This window comes from Octopus bimaculoides, chromosome 6 (genome assembly GCF_046866305.1).
Source record: "Octopus bimaculoides isolate indiv1 chromosome 6, ASM4686630v1, whole genome shotgun sequence".
In the NCBI taxonomy this organism is placed as follows: Eukaryota; Metazoa; Mollusca; class Cephalopoda; order Octopoda; family Octopodidae; genus Octopus; species Octopus bimaculoides.
This window is the reverse complement of record NC_142933.1, coordinates 68,290,185-68,314,161: the sequence shown is the minus strand read 5'-3', so window position 1 is coordinate 68,314,161 and position 23,977 is coordinate 68,290,185. Positions and strand designations below refer to the sequence as shown.

The window sequence follows — 23,977 nt, the reverse complement described above, 5'->3', positions numbered from 1 at the left end:
CTTGGGGATGGTCATATTTTGCCAATTAAACACTTGCACTATATATTTGGTTTTCACTTCAGCTCTATTATTAGTGGGGATTTGCTGTACTTGATAAGACATGTCAAGCCAAGTAAAACTAATATATAACAAACCTGGAGAAAAATTGTCAATGGTTAAAGAGACTTGATATAAGAAATCTTGACAAGATTCTAAAATTCTTATTGCCTGCTCTTCTTCATCTATTTTTAGTTTTAACTCTAAAATAACTTAACTGCAAGATTAAATATCTTTTAAATATATATGTTGTTGAAAAGCATTTATACACACATGTGCCTTTCAATCTTTAGTAGAACTTAACTGTCATAGAATTCTTTAATGGATATTTTACTTCTTTGCACTCATGTAAATTGTTAAAACTGCAGCCAAATTTCCCTCAAATCACACTTTGTAATCTTTACAAAAGCAAAGGCTTCAGTGGATAAATGCTCCTTGATTGTGTATGTTGCCCTTTAGGTCCTTAAAAAGATGGACAGCCAGAATATCTTCCATCATGGGTCAAGCTATACTTTGACTGACCTGGGGGTACACAATGAGACTGGACATTGACTAGTTGTAAAATATTCATGAGATATATATGTGTATGTGTGTGTGAGTATACACACACACACACTCACACACACACACATGTATACATATATACTAACACTGAAACACCTTGAGCATTTTGGAATGCAAGTAAAATGGTTTTATTTTTTCCAATTGTGTACAAATATTCTTTCCCAAAATCACCTGCTTAAAACCATCTAATAAAAATATTTTCAGTATACGACTCTGCTCCAACACATTAAGATAGATTTAAGTACTTAAGTACTTGAATGCTATTTAAACACATGTGCATTTATGTGCGTGTGTGTGTGGCTGTGTATGTATGTACATACATACACAGATATATATTTGCATGTATATGGTGCATGTGTGCGTGTGTATACACATTTGTGTTTGTATGGATGCTTGTGGATACATGTATTGCTTAACTTCTACCTAGCCTTGATTGAAGAGATAAGTACAACAAAAGGTGTTCAAGCTACAACCATTCTGTTTTATTTCAGACACAGCACTAAAAGGAATATTATCCAATGTGCCTGTCCTTTCTTAATAGTTAGTCAGGGATGCTTTGTAGGAAAGTTGGCTGCTATTTCTAGCAAGTCAACGAACCGCCTTGAGGATCTCTGATGGGAAGGCTTTTACATATAAAGGTTCCTCCATGCATCTATGTGTGCTTATCTCCAGTGTTATGGAATCAAAAGAAAAATTTACCCCCTGGCATGAGCTGTGTTAAGAATTTACTTTGAAATTATATGGTTAAGTTGACACTGTCTACAGCAGGGTTTTTCTATGCATTATTATAGGCCCCCAGGTAAATCAATGTACTGGGCCCTTGATGTTTATTAATTTGACAGAATACATAGACCATAATTGAGCCCCAAGATCTGCTTGGGCTGCATTGGTCAACTGCATGGACATTGACAAACTGGTGTTCTCTACTATAGCTGTGGGTTGATCAATACCTTGAGCGAAATTGGTAGACAGAAACTAAAGAAACTCATTACTACATACATATATATTAGAGGAAAAGGATATCAAAAACCAGGGCAGGAGGAGAATCTCAAGTCATTTATAATAATTCAATTAGGATAAGGTTGATTTGAAATCTTAAATTATCATAAATATTCGTCCTGCGTTGGTTTTTGATGTCCTTTTCTTCTAATGTATACCTGCCAACACAGAAGCCTAATACGGATCCTTAGCTACAGCCTCAACTGTGAACTTGGAACCTAATGGATGACAAATTATAGCACTTACTCAGCGTACCTATTCATTTGGATCACCAGTGTACTAAACCTGTCATATTCTTTACATTATATATATATCATGAGATGACAGAGGACTGAAATATGTGGTGCATTGTTGTACTTGAGAAGACCCACCTACTCACCATAACAGAATTGAGATCCTAAAACCAAGGTGCCACAAGAAAAAAACACTGGTGCTGGTGCTGTGTAAAAAGCATCCAGTACACTTTGTAAAGCGGTTGGCATTAGGAAGGACATCCAGCTGTAGAAACCAAGCCAAAACTGACTTTGGAACTTGGTGTGGCCCCTGGCCTGTCAAGCCATCCAACCCATGCCAACAAGGAAAAACGGATGTTAAATAATCATGATTATGTGCATGTGTGTGTTTGTATTTACTCTCATCTTCACATGTTGCAAGCTGTTTGTGAACAAAAGCTTCCCCATTCCTATAAACAGTGTCATTTGTAAAAGTATGTCCAGGTTGTTTACTGTTCGATAGATTGACACATTTATTACTTTGTCTTGAAACAAGTAACAGCTGACATGGGAAGGGCATCCAGCCATAGAAAAGTCTAAATATGGTAACGTACATGATGACAATGATGAGATGCCAGTCTAACTGAGATAACAATGCCACAAAATATCTGGTATCTGTTCTTGACAACTAGGTGGGATAAAGTATGATTAAGTGCTCGACCAAAATGTCCAAATAAATATTGTTGAAGTGAATTAGCACCAAAGGCCTATGAGCTACTAGTAAAATGTCAGGTCTATTGGAATATTTCATTTCTACTAGAGAGAGAGAGAGAGTGTGTGTGTGTGTGTGTGTGTGTGTGTGTGAGAGAGAGAGAGAGAGAGAGAGAGAGAGAGAGAGAAAGATAGAGACTGAAAGAGAGAGAAAGGGACTGAGAAATCATGCAGGACTGCAGTTGTTAACATTCCTCGGTTTAAACAAGGAAACATTTTAATTGTAAGTAGTCCAATAATTTCCTGTACTGCAAAGAAATTTTGAAATAAATAAATAAATAAATAAATGAAATCTCTAAGGAGTGGAAGGAAAAAATACGGGTAAAAAATCCAGGCAAAGGATTTTCCACATTGTCAAACCTCAAGATTTTTTTTTTCATGGATATAAACATGCTTATAAAAGTGAAAAGAGCCGGGCAACTATTCATCTTTAATGCAGCCACACACTAATAAAAACTACATGGTTTCATACTAATAAAGTAAACAAAAAAAAAATATAGAAAAAGAAATTAAACAAAGATTGCCAGCCAACAGCCTCATTGCTTCTAACAATCAAAACACCTAAAAATCTAAGCACTAGCTGCTTTTCACACATTTACCTGAGTGGGCAGATTCAGTATCTATAAAAACAAAGCATAAACAATTCAAAATGAAATAAAAAAGTAAAATAAAAATAAAATGTTATGTATTTATACTTACAAATATATATATACAGACTGAGACATATGTATGGGTACATACATAACTATTTATAGAGATATATATTCACACATGTAAATATGTGTAGATGTATATGCAAACATACGCATAGACACACATACAAAATACATGTAACTCCAACTAAATGTGCTGAGTGCTACTTTCTTGTGATTATTCATTCACTCATGTATAGGTGTTTACGTGTGTGTATATTAGTGTGTGTATTAGTTTTCGGAATCTTGTTTCAAGTACCCTTTATAAAGTTGATAATTGGTGAAGTGTGATAGTGGTTGGGTGGCAAGAGAAGCTGTGGAAAGAGGGATGTGGAAAGAGGGATGTGGAATCGGTTCTCTAAACTGAATAATAAAAAAAAAATCAATGAAAGAAAGAAAACGTAACCTTGAAAATTCTTTTATTGATTAAAAAGTTAAATTTCAGTTGAATTAAATTAAAAAAATTGTTTTTGCATTTTTTTTTTTTTAAAGACATTTGATTCAAGATTTTTCTGCTCCTATTATTTTTCATTATATGTGAAAACCCATCCCAGTCACCTGCAGATTTATCAATTAGGGATTTGGAACCAGAAAAATATAACCAGGTAGAAAAAAAAAAAGAAGAAAAAGGACACCATTCCCATTCCTGATTATTTGCTATCTTTTGTATGTATAACAAAAAAAAAAGTAAAAATCAAAAAGAAAAATATATTTTGAATATTAAAAAACAGAAACATCTTTGAAAATCTAAGGAAACAAGAAATAATTGCAAGTATAACTATAGATAAAAATTAATAGCTCAGCAACAATATTAAGACATTAAAAATATATTATGGTATTAATAAAAGAAGCAGATGATTTTTATGTAAAGTTTCTTTTTCTGAATAAAAGCAAAATATTCAAATTATTATCAGCATTGATGTTGAAGCACATTTTCTTTTTATTCTTCAGTGTTTTATACCAATGATGACATTGTGTCTACACAAATGAAAAATGGTGATTTCAATACAGAAGAAATAATAATAAAAATGATGATGATAATTTCAAATTTAGGCACATGGCCAGAAATTTTGGGGAAGGGGTAAATTGATTACATTGACTCCAGTATTTAGCAGGGACTTATTTTATCGACCCCACCCCCAACAGGATGAAAGGCAAAGTTGACTTTGAGAGAATTTCATAAAGACATGAAACTCCATTAAGTATTTTGTCCAACAAGTTAATGATCCTGCCAGCCTGCAACTTTAATAATAATAATAATAATAATAATAATAATCTTCTCTACTATAGGCAAAAAGCCTGAAATTTAAGGAGAGGGGGACTAGTCAATATCATGAATTCCAGAGCTCAATTCGTAATTATCTTATCAACCATTCAATTATGAAAGGCAAATTCGATCTTGGTGGAATTTGAACTCAGAATGTAAAAATGAATGAAATACCTCTAAGCATTTTGTTTGGTTTGCTAACGATTCTGCTAACTCACTGCCAAAATAATAATATCATCATCATCGTTTAACGTCCGCTTTCCATGCTAGCATGGGTTGGACGATTTGACTGAGGACTGGTGAAACCGGATGGCAACACCAGGCTCCAGTCTGATTTGGCAGAGTTTCTACAGCTGGATGCCCTTCCTAACGCCAACCACTCAGAGAGTGTAGTGGGTGCTTTTACGTGTCACCCGCACGAAAACGGCCACGCTCGAAATGGTGTCTTTTATGTGCCACCCGCACAAGCCAGTCCAGGGGCACTGGCAACGATCTCGCTCGAAAATCCTACAGGAGCCAGTCAGGCGGTACTGGCAACGGCCACGCTCAAAATGGTGCATCTCATGTGCCACCCGCACAAGAACCAGTCCAGGGGCACTGGCAACGATCTTACTTGGCTTGCCGGGTCTTCTCACGCACAGCCCATTTCCAAAGAATAATAATAATAATAATGAAAGAAAAGATTTTTATAATCAATTCAGAAAGCAAAAAATTACAGATGATGATGATGATGATGATGGTGATTTTATGAGTTACATCATTTCCATGATCCTTGTTGGCTAGTACAAAAATACAGCAATAAAAATGCCACTCACTATTTTCCATACTTTGCTCAGAAGATAGTCTAGAACATTAATGGACATAGGGACATTATTGCTCCAAACTATACATAAAGGACGAATATGGAATTATGAAAAATCATTCATAAAAACACTGAACAGCTGTGTCTTCAATATAATGTGTTTGAAGGAAAGAGAGAGAAAGCGAGATATTTTTTATTTCCCAACCACATATTGGCAAGAATCCAAAGTTATTGACTTCTATTACTCCCCCACTTCAGATTCTGGAAATGCTAGAGTCATACACCCATCTTCAAACAAACTCGAGAAATGAGCCAGGAAGAGAGCTTGAGTGTGCTAGCTCAACCTACTCGAAATAGGTTGAGCAACAATATTCAGCCTTTCCTCAAATCACACTCTGCCACCTTTAACAAAAAAATGCAAGGAAGGGTACTTCAGATAATGTAGTGATAAACACAATGTCTAAATTATAAAAAGGAAAAACGAAATGGTATCATTTCAGTTGAAATACTTTTGATTGCGTGTGCTTAATTAGAGGTGACTGAGGTTAAAAAAACACAATTATATCTCATAAGGAAAGAAAGAAAAAAAATGGCAATTATTCGTTTTTATCTCCAAAGCACCCAAACACAGTTAGCTGATCAAAAAATCAACCAATCTATTTCAATCAGGGGGAAAATATTTAATTCAGAGAATTTTCATGCTTTAATCAATAAGAAATATTCGTATGGTTAGAAACATTTCATTAATGAAAACCTTGCTTCAAATGCTCAGATCAATCAATCAGTTAAGTCAAATCAATAGCTCCATAACCAAAGAAGGCTGTAGGTGGTACATCGGGTGATGTAATTCCGCCCTCCTTTACCTTTTGTTGTAATTAACTAGCTATTTACTACCCCTGTTTATTCCCTGATGTTGTTCAACCACTCTCTTCGTCGGGAGGGATCTTCATATATACACCTCTAAGTTATACATCTAAAAAAAGGGGGGGGGGGACAGCCAGATACAAAAATGGAAATGCATACATTAAACTAAATGTGAACAATAACGAGGAATAACTCATTAAATCCACTGCAGTGTATTATGGGTGTGGGGGTCTATTTTACTGACCCTCCCCAGAGGAACTTGAACTCAGAACATAGAGGAACCAAACCAAATACAGTAAAGTCACTTAGTTTGGTACTCTGCCCTACCATTTCTGCTAAGCTTCCCTCTTCACAATGCAAATAACAAGTCCAGGACATTTCATAAATAGCAATCGTAAAGATTTATTAAGATACTGTCTTTTCATCTTCACACAGTAAGTCATCTATAACTACAACCTTTTACATTCCCAAATGTTTTGACGTATATTTTAAGATATATGAAATAAGCAAGAACTTTGATGTTAATGAATATGCCAAGTAAAATATTTAGATAAGTGAGTGTAGCTGACCCAATGAGAACATGTATAACAAGATCTGTTTGAGTGTAGACAGCTAGGCAGAAGGCCAAAACATACTGGAGGATACAGAGACAAGAGCAGATAACTGATTGCAATGCTAAGCGCAACAATATGTAGTTGAATATAAGTAACTAACTACAGTGAAATGAATGATGTATGGGAGGATACAGATAGGAATCAAAGTGATTAACTGAAAAGATATTACTGCTAATTTAATTCATTTTCTCACCTGCTTCAAAAGGAAGCTGGAACTGATAATTAGAAGCCAAAAACATAATTAAAAAAAAATCATTTATCAAAAAAAAAAAAAGAATTAAGCTAATTTGTAAATCATATAGAATAATATTGTCCCAGTTGACCAGTTTAAAGAAATTCTTAATATATATGATATTGTATTCTAGGAAAGCATCAGAAGTGAGAAATGTTCTTACTGAAACTTATTTTCATTTATAGAAAATTAATTTGAAGTTCTTATTTTGTTTCCAAAGATTAAGCTTTCTTAACTTTGAAGTGCAACATTTGAAAACTAAGCAAATAAAAAAACGAGGAAAAAACCTAGTAACGCCTATTCATTTTTACAGATATTTCTTTCAGTTAGATATAAAGACAATTATCTCATCTTGTGGAAAAGTTGAATAAAGCTCAGCAAATAACTGTTACTCCTTAATCTCCAGATGAAATGAAAGAAATGTTGACTCTGAATGAATTTGAACTTAAGTATCAAATTAATCCTTTTGCTGAAGAAATATCCACTCAAAATGTTGTAACTGTTAACTGTGGAAAACAGTTTTATATACCAACCTAGCTTTTGTTGAGGAAAGTGATGTTTGAAAGCATTTTTTTGTTGAGATTTGCCAAGTTTATTGAGACAATGTGACTTAGAGAAAATAGCAATTCTATTTTTTATTCTTTCTTGAAGATATTTAACATCATTGCTGGAATAACCACGAAAATTAATTTTGCAGTGAAAGGATTACTGGCAATGAGAGAGTTTGGTGCTCTGCTGTTTTAGTCCTCTCCACTGACATTTGCCTCTCCATAAATATTAAATATAAAAATAATCCATAAACTTTCAGGACATTAACTGTTGCTAGTCAAGGCAAAAGAGATGTTAGGTGGCTGATTGAAGGCCTACTGTAGCTTAAATCTCATTTTTATAGATGGATTATCTCCATCATCATCATCATCATCATTGTTTAACGTCCGCTTTCCATGCTAGCATGGGTTGGACGATTTGACTGAGGACTGGTGAACCAGATGGCTACACCAGGCTCCAATCTGATTTAGCAGAGTTTCTACAGTTGGATGTCGTTCCTAACGCCAACCACTCCGAGAGTGTAGTGGGTGCTTTTACGTGCCACCGGCACGAAGGCCAGTCAGGTGGTACTGGCAATGACCACGCTCAAAATGGTGTATTTTACATGCCACCTGCACAGAAACCAGACCAGCAGCACTGGCAAAGATGTCGCTCGAATGTCTTTTCACGTGCCAGGAAGGCGACACTGGTAACGATCACGCTCAAATGGTGCTATTTACGTGCCTAACTCTTTCTAACACAATCCATAACAATGTAAATATGTACCCTAACTAGTCATATTTGATCAGCGGAAGGAACAAGAGCTCTGTTGAATGATCAATTATTGAGTTCAAATCTTTCAATAGATTGGGCAATGATAGAAGCACTTTTACTGAAGTTTTAATAGGAACAAATAAATAAATGAATTTACATAGGATAACAGTTAACAGATATATTCTACTGTCGAAGACTGTCAGAAAGCCAGCCTAAAACTTATTTGGTGATCAGTTCTGAGAGTTGCAGTTGGCTGAATTGTGATCATGTGGCCCTACCAAAGATATTTAAGTCTAAATAACTCAATCCATGTCGCTGTAAATAGGACTTTGGGGAAACCATTCACTTGTAATAAATGGAGGCAAAAGAAAAATTGGTGTGTATTTTATAAACTTGTAGATTTTAGATCCAATTTCATGGAGGGGGTTGTAGTGAAAAAGCCCCTAATCTCACTAATCTCAATCAGTGATAGCAGTAGAAAGAATGTTTGAAGTTCTGCTACCACTCATGTCATCTCTAGCAGACTTTTACGTCCATTAGGATTTACAATATAAAATCACATTGTTGCACTATAGATATCTGTTTCATAACCACATGGTTCCAAGTTCAATCCACCCACTTTACACCTTGGATAAGATGTCTTCTGCCACAGTCTTAGATTGATCAATATTTTGTCAGCTGAATTTGGTAGTCAGAAACTGTATGGAAGCTCATCATGTATGTGCACATACACACATGTATATATGTTTTAGTGATGTATATTGGAAAGGGTGGAGGCATATGGCTTAGTAGTTAGGGTGTTGGACTCATGATCTTAAGACTGTGGTTTCAATTTCTGAACTGGACAATGAGTTGTATTCTTGAGCAAAGCACTTCATTTCATGTTGCTATGGTCCACTCAGTTTGCAAAAATGAGTAATCGTGTAATGGACTGGCATCTTGTCCAGTAGGGGAAATATATATGCCACAGAAATGAGGAAACTGGCTTTATGAGTCTATATGAGTCATGAAGGAGCTTTATTCTTAGTCCTAATATTGGAGATGACAGGGATATAAACATTGGTGAGAAACTGAAATAGAGCAAACTAGTGGAGCAGTTGGGAAACTATAACTATGGTCGACAAATTGTGATACTAAACATTAAAAAATAATACATACGTAAATAAATATATAAATTAATAAATAAATAGAATACAAATGTTTTGCTTGAAGAATTGACCAGTTCAGCTATATTTTCAGCCAGCATGGTTTTATAGAAAGACTAGAAGTGAAATTAAGTATGTTTACAAATACAAAGACAATCTAAAATCAGCAAGATATATGTATCTATCAACACACACATAGCTAGAAAACATTTTTCACTAAGAAGAATAGTATATATATATATATATATATATATATATATATATATATATATATGGCAAAGATCATGTAAATATGAAACATACTAACATGTCTTTATACTAATGCTTTTACATTTTATTTTTCCTTTTGTCTTGATCAATATCCATTTTCCTATGCTAAATTGACAAAGTAGATTTTAGAAAGTTAGACATTCACTTATGAATAGTTGAAACAATTGATTTTACAACAAGATACCATTCTTACTTCCAAACACTCAAACCAGAGAGAGATACAACTAAGCACATCTAGGAGTCCATTAGGGTTGATAGGGTGTCAACAGACCAGCGGGTGAACACAGTACAAGGCATTGGTAAAGTTTCAGCTCATGAAAATGGGCTTACAATGATGAGGTGAAGAGCAATTAACAGACATGTGGTCCTGAATTCAATTACAATGTAGGGGAAGTGCTCTTAACAGTAGCCTTGGGCGGACTAATGCCTTGTGGGTGAAATTTGGTGGATAGAAACAATGTGGAAGACCTTTGTATGTAACTCTTTCTGATGCTAGCTAGCTGTCTATCTAAAGTTTGTTCTGTTTGGGTTACTTCCCTTTGTGTCTAGTTAAGTTGACTTCAACTTTCCTTACCATATGAAGGCAAGAAAACAAGAATCAGGCAAAGGAGTGAGTCAATATTGTATGATAAAACCTTACTACAGCAGGGCTGCAAGACTGAAGCCAGTAAAAGAATAAAGAAAAAACAAAGACTATTTGGTATTCAGTCCAAAGTGGAAGTTGATTTCAGATGCCAACAAGCATATGTATATTTTTTATCTTTTACTTGTTTCAGTCATTAGACTGTGGCCATACTGGAGCACTGTCTTAAAGAATTTTTAGCTGAATGAATTTACCCCAGTACTTTTTTATAAAGCCTTGTACTTATTTTATTGATATCTTTTGCTGAACCTCTAAGTTTTGGAGATGTAAACACTGGTTGCCAAATAGTAGTGGGGAACAAACACAGACACAAACACACACATATATACAACAGTATATATGTGTGGTTTTAAGTTTCTGTCTACCAGATCCACCCACAAAGGCTTTGGTTGGCCCAATTCTATAGCAGAAGACACTTGCCCAAGCTGCCACACAGTGGGACTGACCCCAGAACCATGTGGTCGGGAAGCACGCTTCATACCATACAGTCACACCTTCAACCTGCCCATACCTGCGCCTATATACATGTATGTATGTATGTTGGTATGTATATGTATGTATGTTGGTATGTATATGTATGTATATTATCATCATTTTAATGTTCAATATTTCATGCTTGCATAGGTTGGACAAAGTTTATTGAAACAAATTTTCTATGGTTGGATACCCTTCCCACTGCCAACCTTCAACTGTTTCCAAGCAAGATAATATTTTCCCCATAACCAGATATATTTTCACAAAAGACTGGAAATGAAGAACACTGCTTTTTTGATAGTGACATTCATTTACAACCATGTCATGTCAAGACACACACAAACACACAATATATACTATGGGCTTTCAATTTCTATCAACTAAATTCACTCATTAGGCATTGAGTGATAAGGGTCTATAGTAGAAGACACTCGCCCAAGGTTCTCTGCAGTGGAACTGAACCTGAAACCAAGTGGTTGCAAAGTGAGCTTCTTAACCACACAGCCACACCTGCATCTAGTCATATATATATATATATATATATATATATATATATATATATATATATATATATATATATATATATATATATATATAAAGTTACAAATGACAGAAAAAATTTGATGAAATTTTATTTAACAATAAGAAAATTCTAATTTCATGACAAATTGTTTTGTAACTTAAAAACATATATATATAGGCTTGGCATCATCTGAATATATTAGACACCATTTCAATTATAAACACAAGAGGTACAAGTATGTCAGGGCCTCTTTGCTCTGCTGAAGGTTTACTTGATGTACTACTAAGGAGTGTCGGCAAAATAAATTTACAAACATTAATTTGTACAGACAGTCCAAAAAGTAATTGGTTTAATCTGGGTATTATATACAAAATGTTGAACATAATCATAAAAATCATAAAACATTAAATTTCTCCATATGTCTTTATACTATCATTTATTGTTGTAGTCAGGCAAGGAAAGAGAAAGAAAAAAAAAAGAACCAGATATGATTGTTTGTAGAAATTATAAATATTTAAGAATGCAAGCACCTGAATGTATGCAAGATTTAGAACGCTGAATTATGATGAATAAGCAAACAAGCAGCAGCCCAAAAAACAATGGAGGAACAACACACAGAAAGATATGAAAGAGAAAGAAGCTTTCACAGATAAAAATGGTAATGATGACAAGTATAACTGGAAGAAAGCCAAAAGGGTGTTAGGAAAAGAAAAGAAACCCAGCAAAAGAGAATAACATCCATTATGAAGAGATTCGGGTGTAAATTAGAAAGAAACAAAAACTAATAAAAAAATTTCATTGCATAAGGTAAAGTTTGGCAAGAACACACGAGTGCCAGCAAAAGAGCTGTCTAAAATATCACCAAGCTAAATTTACTTATGTAGACAGGTGTTAAAATAATACATAGTTCACTACAGAATATAATGAGTAGTTAGCCCTCGTGGTTGCCTGGAATGTAATCTAATTGAATTGTTGAGCTAGTAGGACATGAATTAATAAAAAACAAAAAGTAGAGTTCTAGATAGATTTCTAGATAGAATGTTTTACTATATTTCTTTTTGTCCACTCCAATCTGAATTCATGTTCTGACAGAGTTTATTTTGCAATTTATCTCTTTAGGTTCAATAAATACCAGATAAGACTGAGTCAATTCAGCCAGCCATACCAGCCATACCATTCTCCTTCAAAATTTAGTCTAACCAACCAAATTTTGAATCTGACAGGCTTTTAAAGGAGAATTAAGAGTAAATGTTAGATTGCATAACTTTTCAATTAGAGAGTTATCAAAAATATCTGTGGAAAAAATATATCACATTTATAGATTAGAATTATGTTGCATCCATGAGAGAGTCTCTGTGTGATTGTGTAACTTACTAGAAATAGCAGACAAATATGCAACAAATCACACTCTTTTCTTAAACACAGAGAAAGGACACATTGAAAATAATGTAGTCTTATAGTAATCTAAAAATTATAGGATCATAGGTGTACATTAAAAACTACTTGAAGGCTTTGGAAAATCTAAACTTGAGGAAATATAAGTACTTTGCGACTACCATCCAAAGAGTATACCAGAGAAAGAAGGGACAGAACTCAAATCTATTTTGTGCTGTCAGAACTCATTTCCAAATATTTTGTTTTTCATCTACTTATGTTACTAGGAGATATAGTGTGCTAGAGCCTATATAAGTTTCCATAGAAACAGTGATATATGTCTATTGTTGGACAGCATACTAATATGTTGTAGGTATTGCTCACGAGAGAATTTGAATTTCATGTAGTAAGCTAAATTTTACTTCCTCTATCTACTTCTTTCACTCTATAAAAACTTCAATAAGTCAAATTTTTCATAGACACTGAAGATTCACTGGGCCAGTGCTTAATTCTGGCTCCAAATCAATCTCAATCTACGCGAGCCCAATTTATTACTGGTAGTATGGAAGATTTCTGATGAGAGACTCTGAACTCTGTATGACACCAACAAAGTAATTCTAAAGTGCTGTCACTTGCTCATCACAGTCATAGAGAAAATCTTGTGAAGTTTATGGTAAATACAGCAGGCTGCCCTGGATTGTGAAGAGCCACATTATACAACTCTAATGACAACTTACAAGCTGCAAAATGCCTCACTTCCTTGTCCAGTTCGTTAACTATCTACTAGTTATTTACTTATAACTTGGTGATGTGAGTATCCTTAACTGGCAAGTTTCTTTATTATGGTAATGATATTAAGAACTGTCAACTTGTAGGCCAATTGACAGAGAACCCATATAACTTAACTTTCTGTGACATGATCGAATGAAGAAATCTTCAAGTGGTCACTTAACATGGCAAGCCACTAGATCTTCCACGAAACACACACGACTCTAATAAAATATCACATTGGATACTATAGACTTGGGTACACTCTTGCTGACAAAAAGGTGTGATGTACATAACTTGAATGCTTTTGATCATAAGTCAACTTAATGATACTCTACTTGGAAACTAAGCAATAACAACAGTTATTGTTATGTTTTATGAATTTATAGGCACAGGAATGGCTGTGTGGTAAGTAGCTTGCTTAACAACCACATGGTTCCAGGTTCAGTCCCACTGCGTGGCATCTTGGGCAAGTGTCTTCTACTATAACCTTGGGCCCACCAAAGCCTTGTGAGTGGATTTGGTAGACAGAAACTGAAATAAGTCTGTTGTATATATAAATATCTGAATATGTATATATGTATGTATGTATGTATGTATGTATGTATATATATATATATATGCATGTATATGTTTGTCCCCCCACCATCGCTTTGATATTGACAATCAATACTAATGTGTTTACATCCCCATAACTTAGCAGTTCGGCAAAAGTGACTGATAGAATAAGTACTAGGCTTACAAAGAATATGTCCTGGGATCGATTTGCTTGACTGAAGGCAGTGCTCCAGCGTGGCCACAGTCAAATGACTAAAACGAATAAAAAAATTATCTTTAAAGGAACTGAATTCCACAAACAAAATGTAAGTTCCTTTGAGGCAAAGAAGGTTGTCATATTTCTACCCCTGTCAACCTATCCTAAGAATAGCTATCCCACTTTCTTACTAAATTAGCAATTAACCTTTCCAAAAATATGTTCTCACAGAAGTCTGGTGCAGGCTTCTGCCCGGCCAGCTCCTGTCAAACTGTCTCACCCATACCAGCATGGAAGGCAGACATTAAACAATGATGATGATGACGACGATATTGTGCAAATATGTGGAGGCGCAATGGCCCAGTGGTTAAGGCAGCAGACTCGCAGTCATAGGATCGTGGTTTCGATTCCCAGACCGGGCGTTGTGAGTGTTTATTGAGTGAAAACACCTAAAGCTCCACAAGGCTCCGGCAGAGGGGGGTGGCGAACTCTGCTGTACTCTTCTACCACAGCTTTCTCTCACTCTTACTTCCTGTTTCTCTTGTGCATGTAATTCAAAGGGTCGGCCTTGTCACACTGTCACGCTGAATATCCCCGAGAACTACGTTAAGGGTACACGTGTCTGTGGAGTGCTCAGCCACTTGCACGTTAATTTCATGAGCAGGCTGTTCCGGTGATCAGATCAACTGGAACCCTTGATGTCGTAAGCGATGGAGTGCCAACAACAAGGTGCAAATATAAACAAATCTGTTGTAGTGGTTTCAGTCATTAAACAGTGACTGTGCTAGAACACCTACTTCAAGGGTACAGTCAGATTCTATTGATTCCAGAAAGATGAAAAGCAAGGTGAACCAAGATAGGATTTGAATTTTAAAATGTAAAAGAACATAACCATATCCTACAAGGTACTGTCTTTGATGCTTCACTTATTCGGCCATCCAAAATAGCAAGTAAAAATATATAAATATATCAATGGCAATTTCCCATCAGCAGGAATGTTTCTTTGGGGAAGAACTGCATTAAACAGCAATTATGGAAATAAGCTGGAAATTTAGCAGCATAACATAAACAGTCAACTGCTCAAATCCTGTTCCACTGGAGCAGAAACAAATTATTTATAGCCAACCACTACAGATAGAATTGCTGTAAATTTCTTTTGCAAAATACTTTGGGATTCAAGACAGTTGATTTAATTCAAGTTTGTTGGGGGTTAAATGCCAAGCTATAATGTCATAGAAAGAAAGTATAAAGCATTGCCTAGTAAAAAGAATTTATTGCTGAAATCCAGGTCCTCTGTATGTTTTGCAAGATCTGTACTCAGAAAATTCCTTTTCAAGACAAGCTTGGGCAAATATTTTCTCTTTTTTTAAAATTTTTTTTTTATAGAAGACTAGTTTGTTTTCATGTTCATGTTTACCCCACCACCCTCATTTGACAACTGATGTTGGTTTGTTTACATCCCCATAACATAGCAGTTTAGAAATGTGACCGATAAAATAAGTACTGGATTAAAAAAAAAAAATACTGGAGTCAAGTTGTTTGATGTTTGACTTAAACCCTTTAAGACATTGCTCCAGTATGGCTGCAGTCTATTTAGACAGATTTTATGGGCAAGGGATAGAATTGTTCTGTAAGGCAAAGTATTTCTTCCAAAAGTTAAGAACGCTGTTAGACAAATGGTTGGTACTATTCCTATTCATTCAACATGAAAATAGCAATCAAATCTATTTCCACATTGGCCTAGAGTAGTAAAGTATGCAGATTATCTTGCTTGAGAATAATTTCAACAATGTCACGAACAAAATATCTAGCTATTCTACTTATATAATATTCTAATTTTGCAGTAGTTGTTGTTTAGCCCTAGGGCAGACCTGTGTGAGTAGACTTAAGATCAAAGGCATTCCAACCATGACCATCTGACTGCCTTGTTTTTGTTTTTTTATTTATTGTTTCAGAGATGGTGAAGTATAATTTTACGGATGTCTTGCTACTTTTACTAGTAGGTTTAGCCCTTTAGTATTTAAACTAACCACTGACCATATATGGCCCAAGTCTAAGTAGAGATTCCTCCATTGGTTCAAATATACATAGCTTAGATGACTGTGAAATACAGGCATAGTTATATGTACATGTATAGATGAGAGATAGAAAGAAATGAGTTACAAGTAAGTAGGTGAAAAATGAAAGTGTGGGGATGAGGTGAACTGGGAGAAAAGGGTCAGTGATATCAATGGCTGAGGGGCCCTACCAGAAGAGGAGTGAAGAAGATCATGTGGGCAGAAGTAGGACCAATGTGGGAATTCTTTGCTTCATTTTTCCAACTTGAGTGAACTGGACCAATATGGAATGAGAGGTTTGGTCAAGAATGCAACACATTGTCAGGTCCAGAAACTGAAACCACAATCTTAAGAACATGAGTCCAACACTCTAAAAACAATGGCTATACACTTCCATTTTGATACCTTACTCTTTTACTTGTTTCAGTCATTTGACTGTGGCCATGCTGGAGCACCGCCTTTAGTCGATCAAATCGCCCCCAGGACTTATTCTTTGGAAGCCTAGTACTTATTCTATCGGTCTCTTTTTGCCGAACTGCTAAGTTATGGGGACATAAACACACCAGCATCAGTTGTCAAGCGATGTTGGGGGGACAAACAGACACACAAATACACATACATATATATATATATATATATATATATATATATATACACACAACGGGCTTCTTTCAGTTTCTGTCTACCAAATCCACTCACAAGGCTTTAGTCAGCCCGAGGCTATAGTAGAAGACACTTGCCCAAGGTGCCACGCAGTGGGACTGAACCCGGAACCATGTGGTTGGTAAGCAAGCTACTTACCACACAGCCAGAACACCAAAAATAATTTGGGATGAAAATAAAAATTTAACAATTGGAAATGACATACATCAAATAAATCATAAGTCCATATTCACCATTTTTCTAAACTATGTTACTTAAGATTTTGGTCATAAAGGGACATTCTGGTCACCGACTAACACCTAGATGTTGTTCTTAGCACCAGTTTAATTATAATTATTGTCTCAGTTTCATAAACATTAACTTTTAAGAGTTGTGTGATGATAAAACTAAAAAGAAGTAACTCTAAGACTGCTGCTTCATTACATAATCCTAACAACAAATGTAGAAGAAAAAAACATACAAAGAAACAAATATAACTGTCAAAACCCAGAATCTCTTTGAAAGCTCCCTCACGTTCAGACATCCTATCTTATGAAACAAAATTCATTAGCGTCTATTTATACATATACACTATTGTGTGTATAAGCATACATACTTATATATTTACATGCATAAATTTACACTCGTACACACACACACATATATATATACAGATCATGAGAATAATGATCTATCTATATATATATATATATATATAAATATATATATCATTATCATCATGAAGAGGTCTGGAAGGTTCTGTCAAAATGTCCATATGTGGCACCAATAAAAAGCTAGCTACTAACCTACCCACATTTTTTCTTTTTACTTTTTATTTTTATCACTTTTTTTTTCCTTCTTGTAATCTAATAGGATGTAGAAAACTACAACATATCTGTTACCTGTCATCTCTGCCATATTTAGTCCATCAGGCGTAACTATTTCTTATACTAATATAGAGAAAGGGAAAGTGAGAAGGAGCAGAAGTGCACAAGTACTATTAGTAGTTAACTGATAGCCCCTGCATTGCAATATTTTCACACATGATAACAATCTCCTCTATATCAGATACACTGTTGATATATATATATATATATATATATATACACACACACACACACACACGTATATATCTATTTACATATGTGTATATAAATATATATATAGACACACATTTATTTGTCTGTCTATCTATCTATCTATCTATCTATCTATCTATCTATCTATCTATATATATATATATATATATATATATATATATATATATATATATAGGTATACACAATATATGCACACACATATATATATACACATATTTATTCACATTTTAAACTTATGCAAAAGAAAAGTAGATAAAATTCAAAGGAAATTTCTCATTCATTATCATCCTTCTTCTCCTCTTCATCATCATTCACATGATAAAATGTTTTAAGAGCCTAATAGCAGTGTTACACATGCCCCCCACCCCCACTTACATACCTAAATGGTTCTTCAGAACAGAAATATCATAAATGGATAATATTTCAAATTGTACACCACAACAAAGTTACTTAGTATGTTTCCAGATTTTTTTTTTTACTTTCCTCAAGAGACAAACCTAAAATTGAAAATTTAAAAGCTATATCTAATATCAAAACTTCGAATATACATTATTCCATCATTAAATGTAACTAAATTGAAGTGATTACTGTTCTTTAAAGTTTCTGACAGCTAAATGACTCAGCTCTCTGAATATGTGAGACAAAACAGAGTAAGGAAAAGACAGGGCAAGGCATGAGATCCAATTTTCAAGAACAACAACAGGTGATTTTGAAACTATGGGGAAAGTAATTAGCAAAGTTCATAATAAGAAATTCTAATGGAAGATCTAAACACCACAAATATTAAATTAAACAAAATTAATCCTTTCTGCTACAGGCACAAGGCCTGAAAATTTTAGGAAAAAAGCTAGTTGATTACATTGATTACATCAACCCCAGTATGTAACTGGTACTTATTTCATCAACTCCGAAAGTATGTGTAAAATGCATCTCAGTTCTAATGCAGAGTATTCAGTTTTTTCTTGACTGAACTACCTGCACATTAAATTAGCATATAAATGGCTGAGTATTCCACAGACATGTTGTGTAACCCTTTTGCATTTAAATCAACCATATCTGATCCTGTTATTCTACCTGTTTTATGTTCAAACTGACCAGATCTGGCTTCTAATACCTACCCAACAATTATTTACATTATTTACATTTGATGGACATTTGTCTTCATCTTGTTTGTAGTTAACACAACATTTCGGCTGATGTTCGAAATTCCCCCAGGATACCTGGAGAGTACATCAGCTGAAATGTTAACAACAAATAAGATAAGGACAAATATCCGTCAAATGTAAATAATGTGCATAATTTCTCATCTCCCAAATATAGAACAATCACATTGCTGAAATTTGGAAGTTATGCAATAATGCATGACTAATTCAAAACAACATGAATAAATAAGCATTACATTTGACAAAGTAAGCCGAGTGCTAAAGGATTAATGTAAATCTTCAGGCAAAAATCAACATGACCCAGTGTGTAACAAATATGTATCATTGACTTATCTGCACTCTTTCTGTTAATCCATTTTTATTCAGAAGGTTTGGATTAACCCAAGTCTTTAGCAAGAGTCACTTGTCCGCCATGCCACACAGTAGAAGCAAACCCAGGATCTTGTGATTACAAAGAGGACTTGCAGTCATCCAATGTTCACACACACGCAAATGTATCTCTAAATAGATACACTCATACACTTGTGTGAGTGTGTGCGTGCGTGTGTGTGTGTGTGTGTGTGTGTGTGTGTGTATCATCATTTAACAGCTGCCTTCCAGGCTGGCATGGGTGGGACACTATATATATACACACACACATACATACTTGTGTATCTATATATATCTTTTGTCTTTTACTTGTTTTAGTCATTAAACTGTGGCCATGCTAGGACACCACCTTAAAGAACTTTTAGTTGAACAAATCAACCCCAGTACTTTTATTTAAGATTGGTGCTTATTCTATTGGTCTCTGTTGCTGAACTGTACATAAACATGCCAACACTGATTGTTAGGTGATGGTGGGACACAAACACATGACAAGCTTCCTTCAGTTTCCATCAACCAAATCCACTCACAAGGCTGTGGTTGACCCAAAGCTATAGCAGAAGACACTTGCCCAAGATGCTATGCAGAAGGACTGAACTGAATGTCAAGTGGTTGGGAAGCAAACTTCCTACCACACAGCCATGACAACTATATATATATATATATATATATATATAATCACATAGGGAGAAGGAGAGAGAGAGATACATATATAAGAGTGTGTCGGTGTGAACAACTAAAAAAAATCTAGGATGGAAAATAAATGCTTTGCTTCACTGTTTTCATTTTCAATAAAAGTAACAATTCAAAAAAATGGAACATTGGGTGAAAATTGGAAGTATGATGAATACTTATGTCTAGCAAGAGAAAATAAACTTGACTGTTGCTTCATAAAGAAACAAGTTAAGTCAGTAGCAATTATATTCTTGAATTTATTCTTCAATACACAAAAGTTTAACAATTTTATTTCTCTTTTTCGTTTTTCTTTGGAAACTACACTGATAGAGTTATTTCCCTTTACAAACAGCTAAAAATTGAGTGAAGTTGGGGGGAGGTTAATCATATTTGTCACAGATGATATGGTAGAAATAGGGAAGAACTAGATTGAATGATCTGCAGTGTGGCTGTGCAGTTAAGAAGTCTGCTTCCCAATCACATAGTTTTGGGTTCAGTCTCACCGCGTGGTACCTTGGGCTAGTGTCTTCTACTATTACTCCAGCCTCATTAAAGCCTTGTGAATGAATACAATCGATAGAAACTAAATGATGTGTGTGTGTGAGTATGATTTTGAAGATGTGATTGTTTATTTTTACAATGACATTGTACAGGAGGTGTGAGAAGCTAGACATGACCGGTTGTAACACGAATCAGGTAGAATATTTGGGCTGGACATGGCTGGTTTAAATGCTAAGGAGTTAACCTAAGCCATTTGAGTGAAAATCGAAAGACAGAAACTATGTGGAAGCCTGTCTTTTTATGTTGTTATTGGGTGTTTGATTTATTCTTCATCTAGTTAACACCATCACTTTTTCTTTGAGTGCCTTTACCAGAGTAATCTGTGGCTAATTATTGGAGTTAGGTGTCCAATCTGAGTACAATTTCTGCTTGCTTTGCTCCCATCAGTGACAAAAGTTCTGTAAAGAAACTTTTCCTTTCTGACTAAATTATATGAAACAGATAGAAAGAAAGGAAGAAAGAAGAAAAGGAGAATCTGAAGAAATTTTTCAAGAATTTTTATTTCTTCATTAAATAAGAGATTCTGTCAAAATATAAATAACCAGATAAGCCATGTCAATGAAGTAGATTTACTTCCAAAAATAAAGAAAAATAATTACATGTCCCCCTTAAAATTTTCATTCTATTGTTGCAGGCATGGTTGTGTGGTAATAAAGCTTGCTTCACAGCACATGGTTCTGGGTTCTGTCCCACTGTGTGGCATTTTGGACAACTATCTTTTACTATAGCCACAGGCTAACTAAAGCCTGTGAGTGGATTTCGTGGACGGAAATTGAAAGAAGCCCATCATGTGTGTGTGTATATTATATATGTATATATATATTTATGTGAGTGTTCCACCACCACTTGACAACCGGTGTTGGTATGTTTACATCCCCTGCAATTTAGCAGTTCAGCAAAAGAGACTGATAGAATAAGTACAAGTTTAAAAAAAAAAAAAGTCCTGGGCTTGATTTGATTAACTAAAACTCTCAAAGGCAATGCCCCAACATGGCCACAGCCAAATGACTGAAACAAGTAAAAGATAAAAGATAGATACAATATGTTCACGACAATGTAGAATAGGTTCTCCCTTTTTATGAGTTGGTCTAATTATTAAACATCAAAGAGGTCAACAAATTATCTAATATTCTTCAACGCTGTTTAAATCCAATATAATCTTTGTTGGGTGGAATGCCAACATCTTAGTCATCAAATCTTCATTTTATCTTTTATCTTTTACTTGTTTCAGTCATTAGACTGCGGCCATGCTGGATGCACTGTCTTCATTAAATTTTAGTTGAACGAATCAACCTCAATACTTATTCCTTTTAAATCTGGTACTTTTTCTTTAGGACACTTTTGTGAAACTGCTAAGTTATAGGGACGTGAACACATCAACAGCAGTTATCAAGCAGTAATGGGAGACAAACAACACACATACACAAACACATAAGATGGGCTTCTTTCAGTTTACGTCTACCAAATCCACTTGCAAAGCTTTGATCAGGCTGAGACTATAGTAGGAAAAATTTGCCCAATTTTGCCATGCAGTGGGACTGAACCTGGAACCATGTTGCTGGGAAGCCACTTTCTTACCACACAGCTATGCCTGCATCTTGTTTAGGGTTGTTCTTTTTTTGTTTTTTTCTTCCCAGTGCATGCAACTGTACTGAGATGTAGTAAAGCTGTTATCAAAACTAGAACTTGTTTAATTACGGCTAAAAAACAAAACAAAACAGAAAACAAAGAAATAAACAAAATAAGAATGAATAGGAGAGGGAGAAGGCAAAGGACAAAATGAGCAGAAACAACAGGTGTAAGCAACATACAAGGTGATCAAGAAGAAGAAGAAATAAGAGAAACTTTGTATATAAATAAATAAACAGAAAAAATAAGATACTAACATCAAACAATTGTGTCCAAAAGTACATGATTTCTCACAGACATTTATACATGAACAACACAAGAATTCCAAGATACATGAAAATAATAAAAAGCGAATAAATCTTCATGTCAAAATCAGGCACATTTCTTAAAGATTTTTCACGAGTAGTTTCCAAAATAAACTACTTTACTTAAAATTCATTTAGCCTCTAGCCTTCTCTGCTGTAATGCTTCCTGTGCAAGGCAGCATAATGCTTATTAATATAATTCTCATTCAGAAACACTCTTAAAAGCATTTCACAATAAATCTATTTCTTTGGCATTAATCCCTGATTTTAGATATTTTCATAAAATTTTTTTACTTTAAATTTATGTTGTATAAATGTGTTTGCCACCCTTAAATGGCATTTTAGAAATCTTTACTACTTTTCACCCAACTGAGACTCAAATGGCTAAAAATATAAAAGAATATGGCTAAGGTTTCTAGAATATTTAGAATATAACTCAAAGTGTCAATTATTATTCATGCCATTTCATTCAATTAATCAAATGTTCCTCAATTATAAAAGCAAAAACTTATAAAATTTTCATATTTCAAACATAAAAATATTATAACAATGTTTCTATTTCAATGTGGTACTGAACTAAACTGCAATAAAAAGAAACAAACCAAGCTAATGTAGGAACCTTTACGTAGCCTTCCAACCTTCTAGAAATAGTAGTCAAATATCTAACAAAACCCACTCTGTCAGTTAAAAAGTTAGGACAGATTGAATAACAAAAATGGTATGATTACAGCTGGAATACTTTTGCTCATAATTCAGTTTGATCAATCTGTCCAGGCACTAAACAACAAGGCAACTACATATGACTGAAGGAAACAGGAATACATCATCCTAGCTTATCACTGAAGTGTGGTTTAAAAAAAAAAAATAGAATGAATGTTTGATTCATTGACACCAAAATCAAGGAAGCCACATCAGGGAAGCTTCTACTGTCATGTATTTTCTTGATCATCTCTACCTTTTCCTGTAGAGCATACATTTCGTTTGCATCACTTGTTAGAATTAGGTGTTTTTGTATTTTTTTCTGTTCACTGGTCCTACACTGATGGTATCCATTCATAAATTTGTATAAAAAATACACAACCTCCTAACATAGTCACGAAAACAAGCAACAATAAATGCATTTTGGGTAGTTGAACATTGTAGGTTGCCACTGGGGTGTGTTTTTGCAATCCA

At 34.6% G+C, this 23,977-nt stretch overlaps 1 protein-coding gene across 1 annotated transcript in view; it reads right to left on the bottom strand.

Moving 5' to 3' along the window:
• LOC106882176 (sodium/calcium exchanger 1) overlaps window positions 1-23,977 on the bottom strand; it is a 307,427-nt gene that overhangs the window by 41,664 nt on the left and 241,786 nt on the right. Inside the window, exon 3 of the mRNA XM_089354024.1 lies at window positions 3,182-3,202. Coding sequence (XP_089210150.1) covers window positions 3,182-3,202 — 21 coding nt within the window. The remainder of the gene's footprint in view (window positions 1-3,181; window positions 3,203-23,977) is intronic.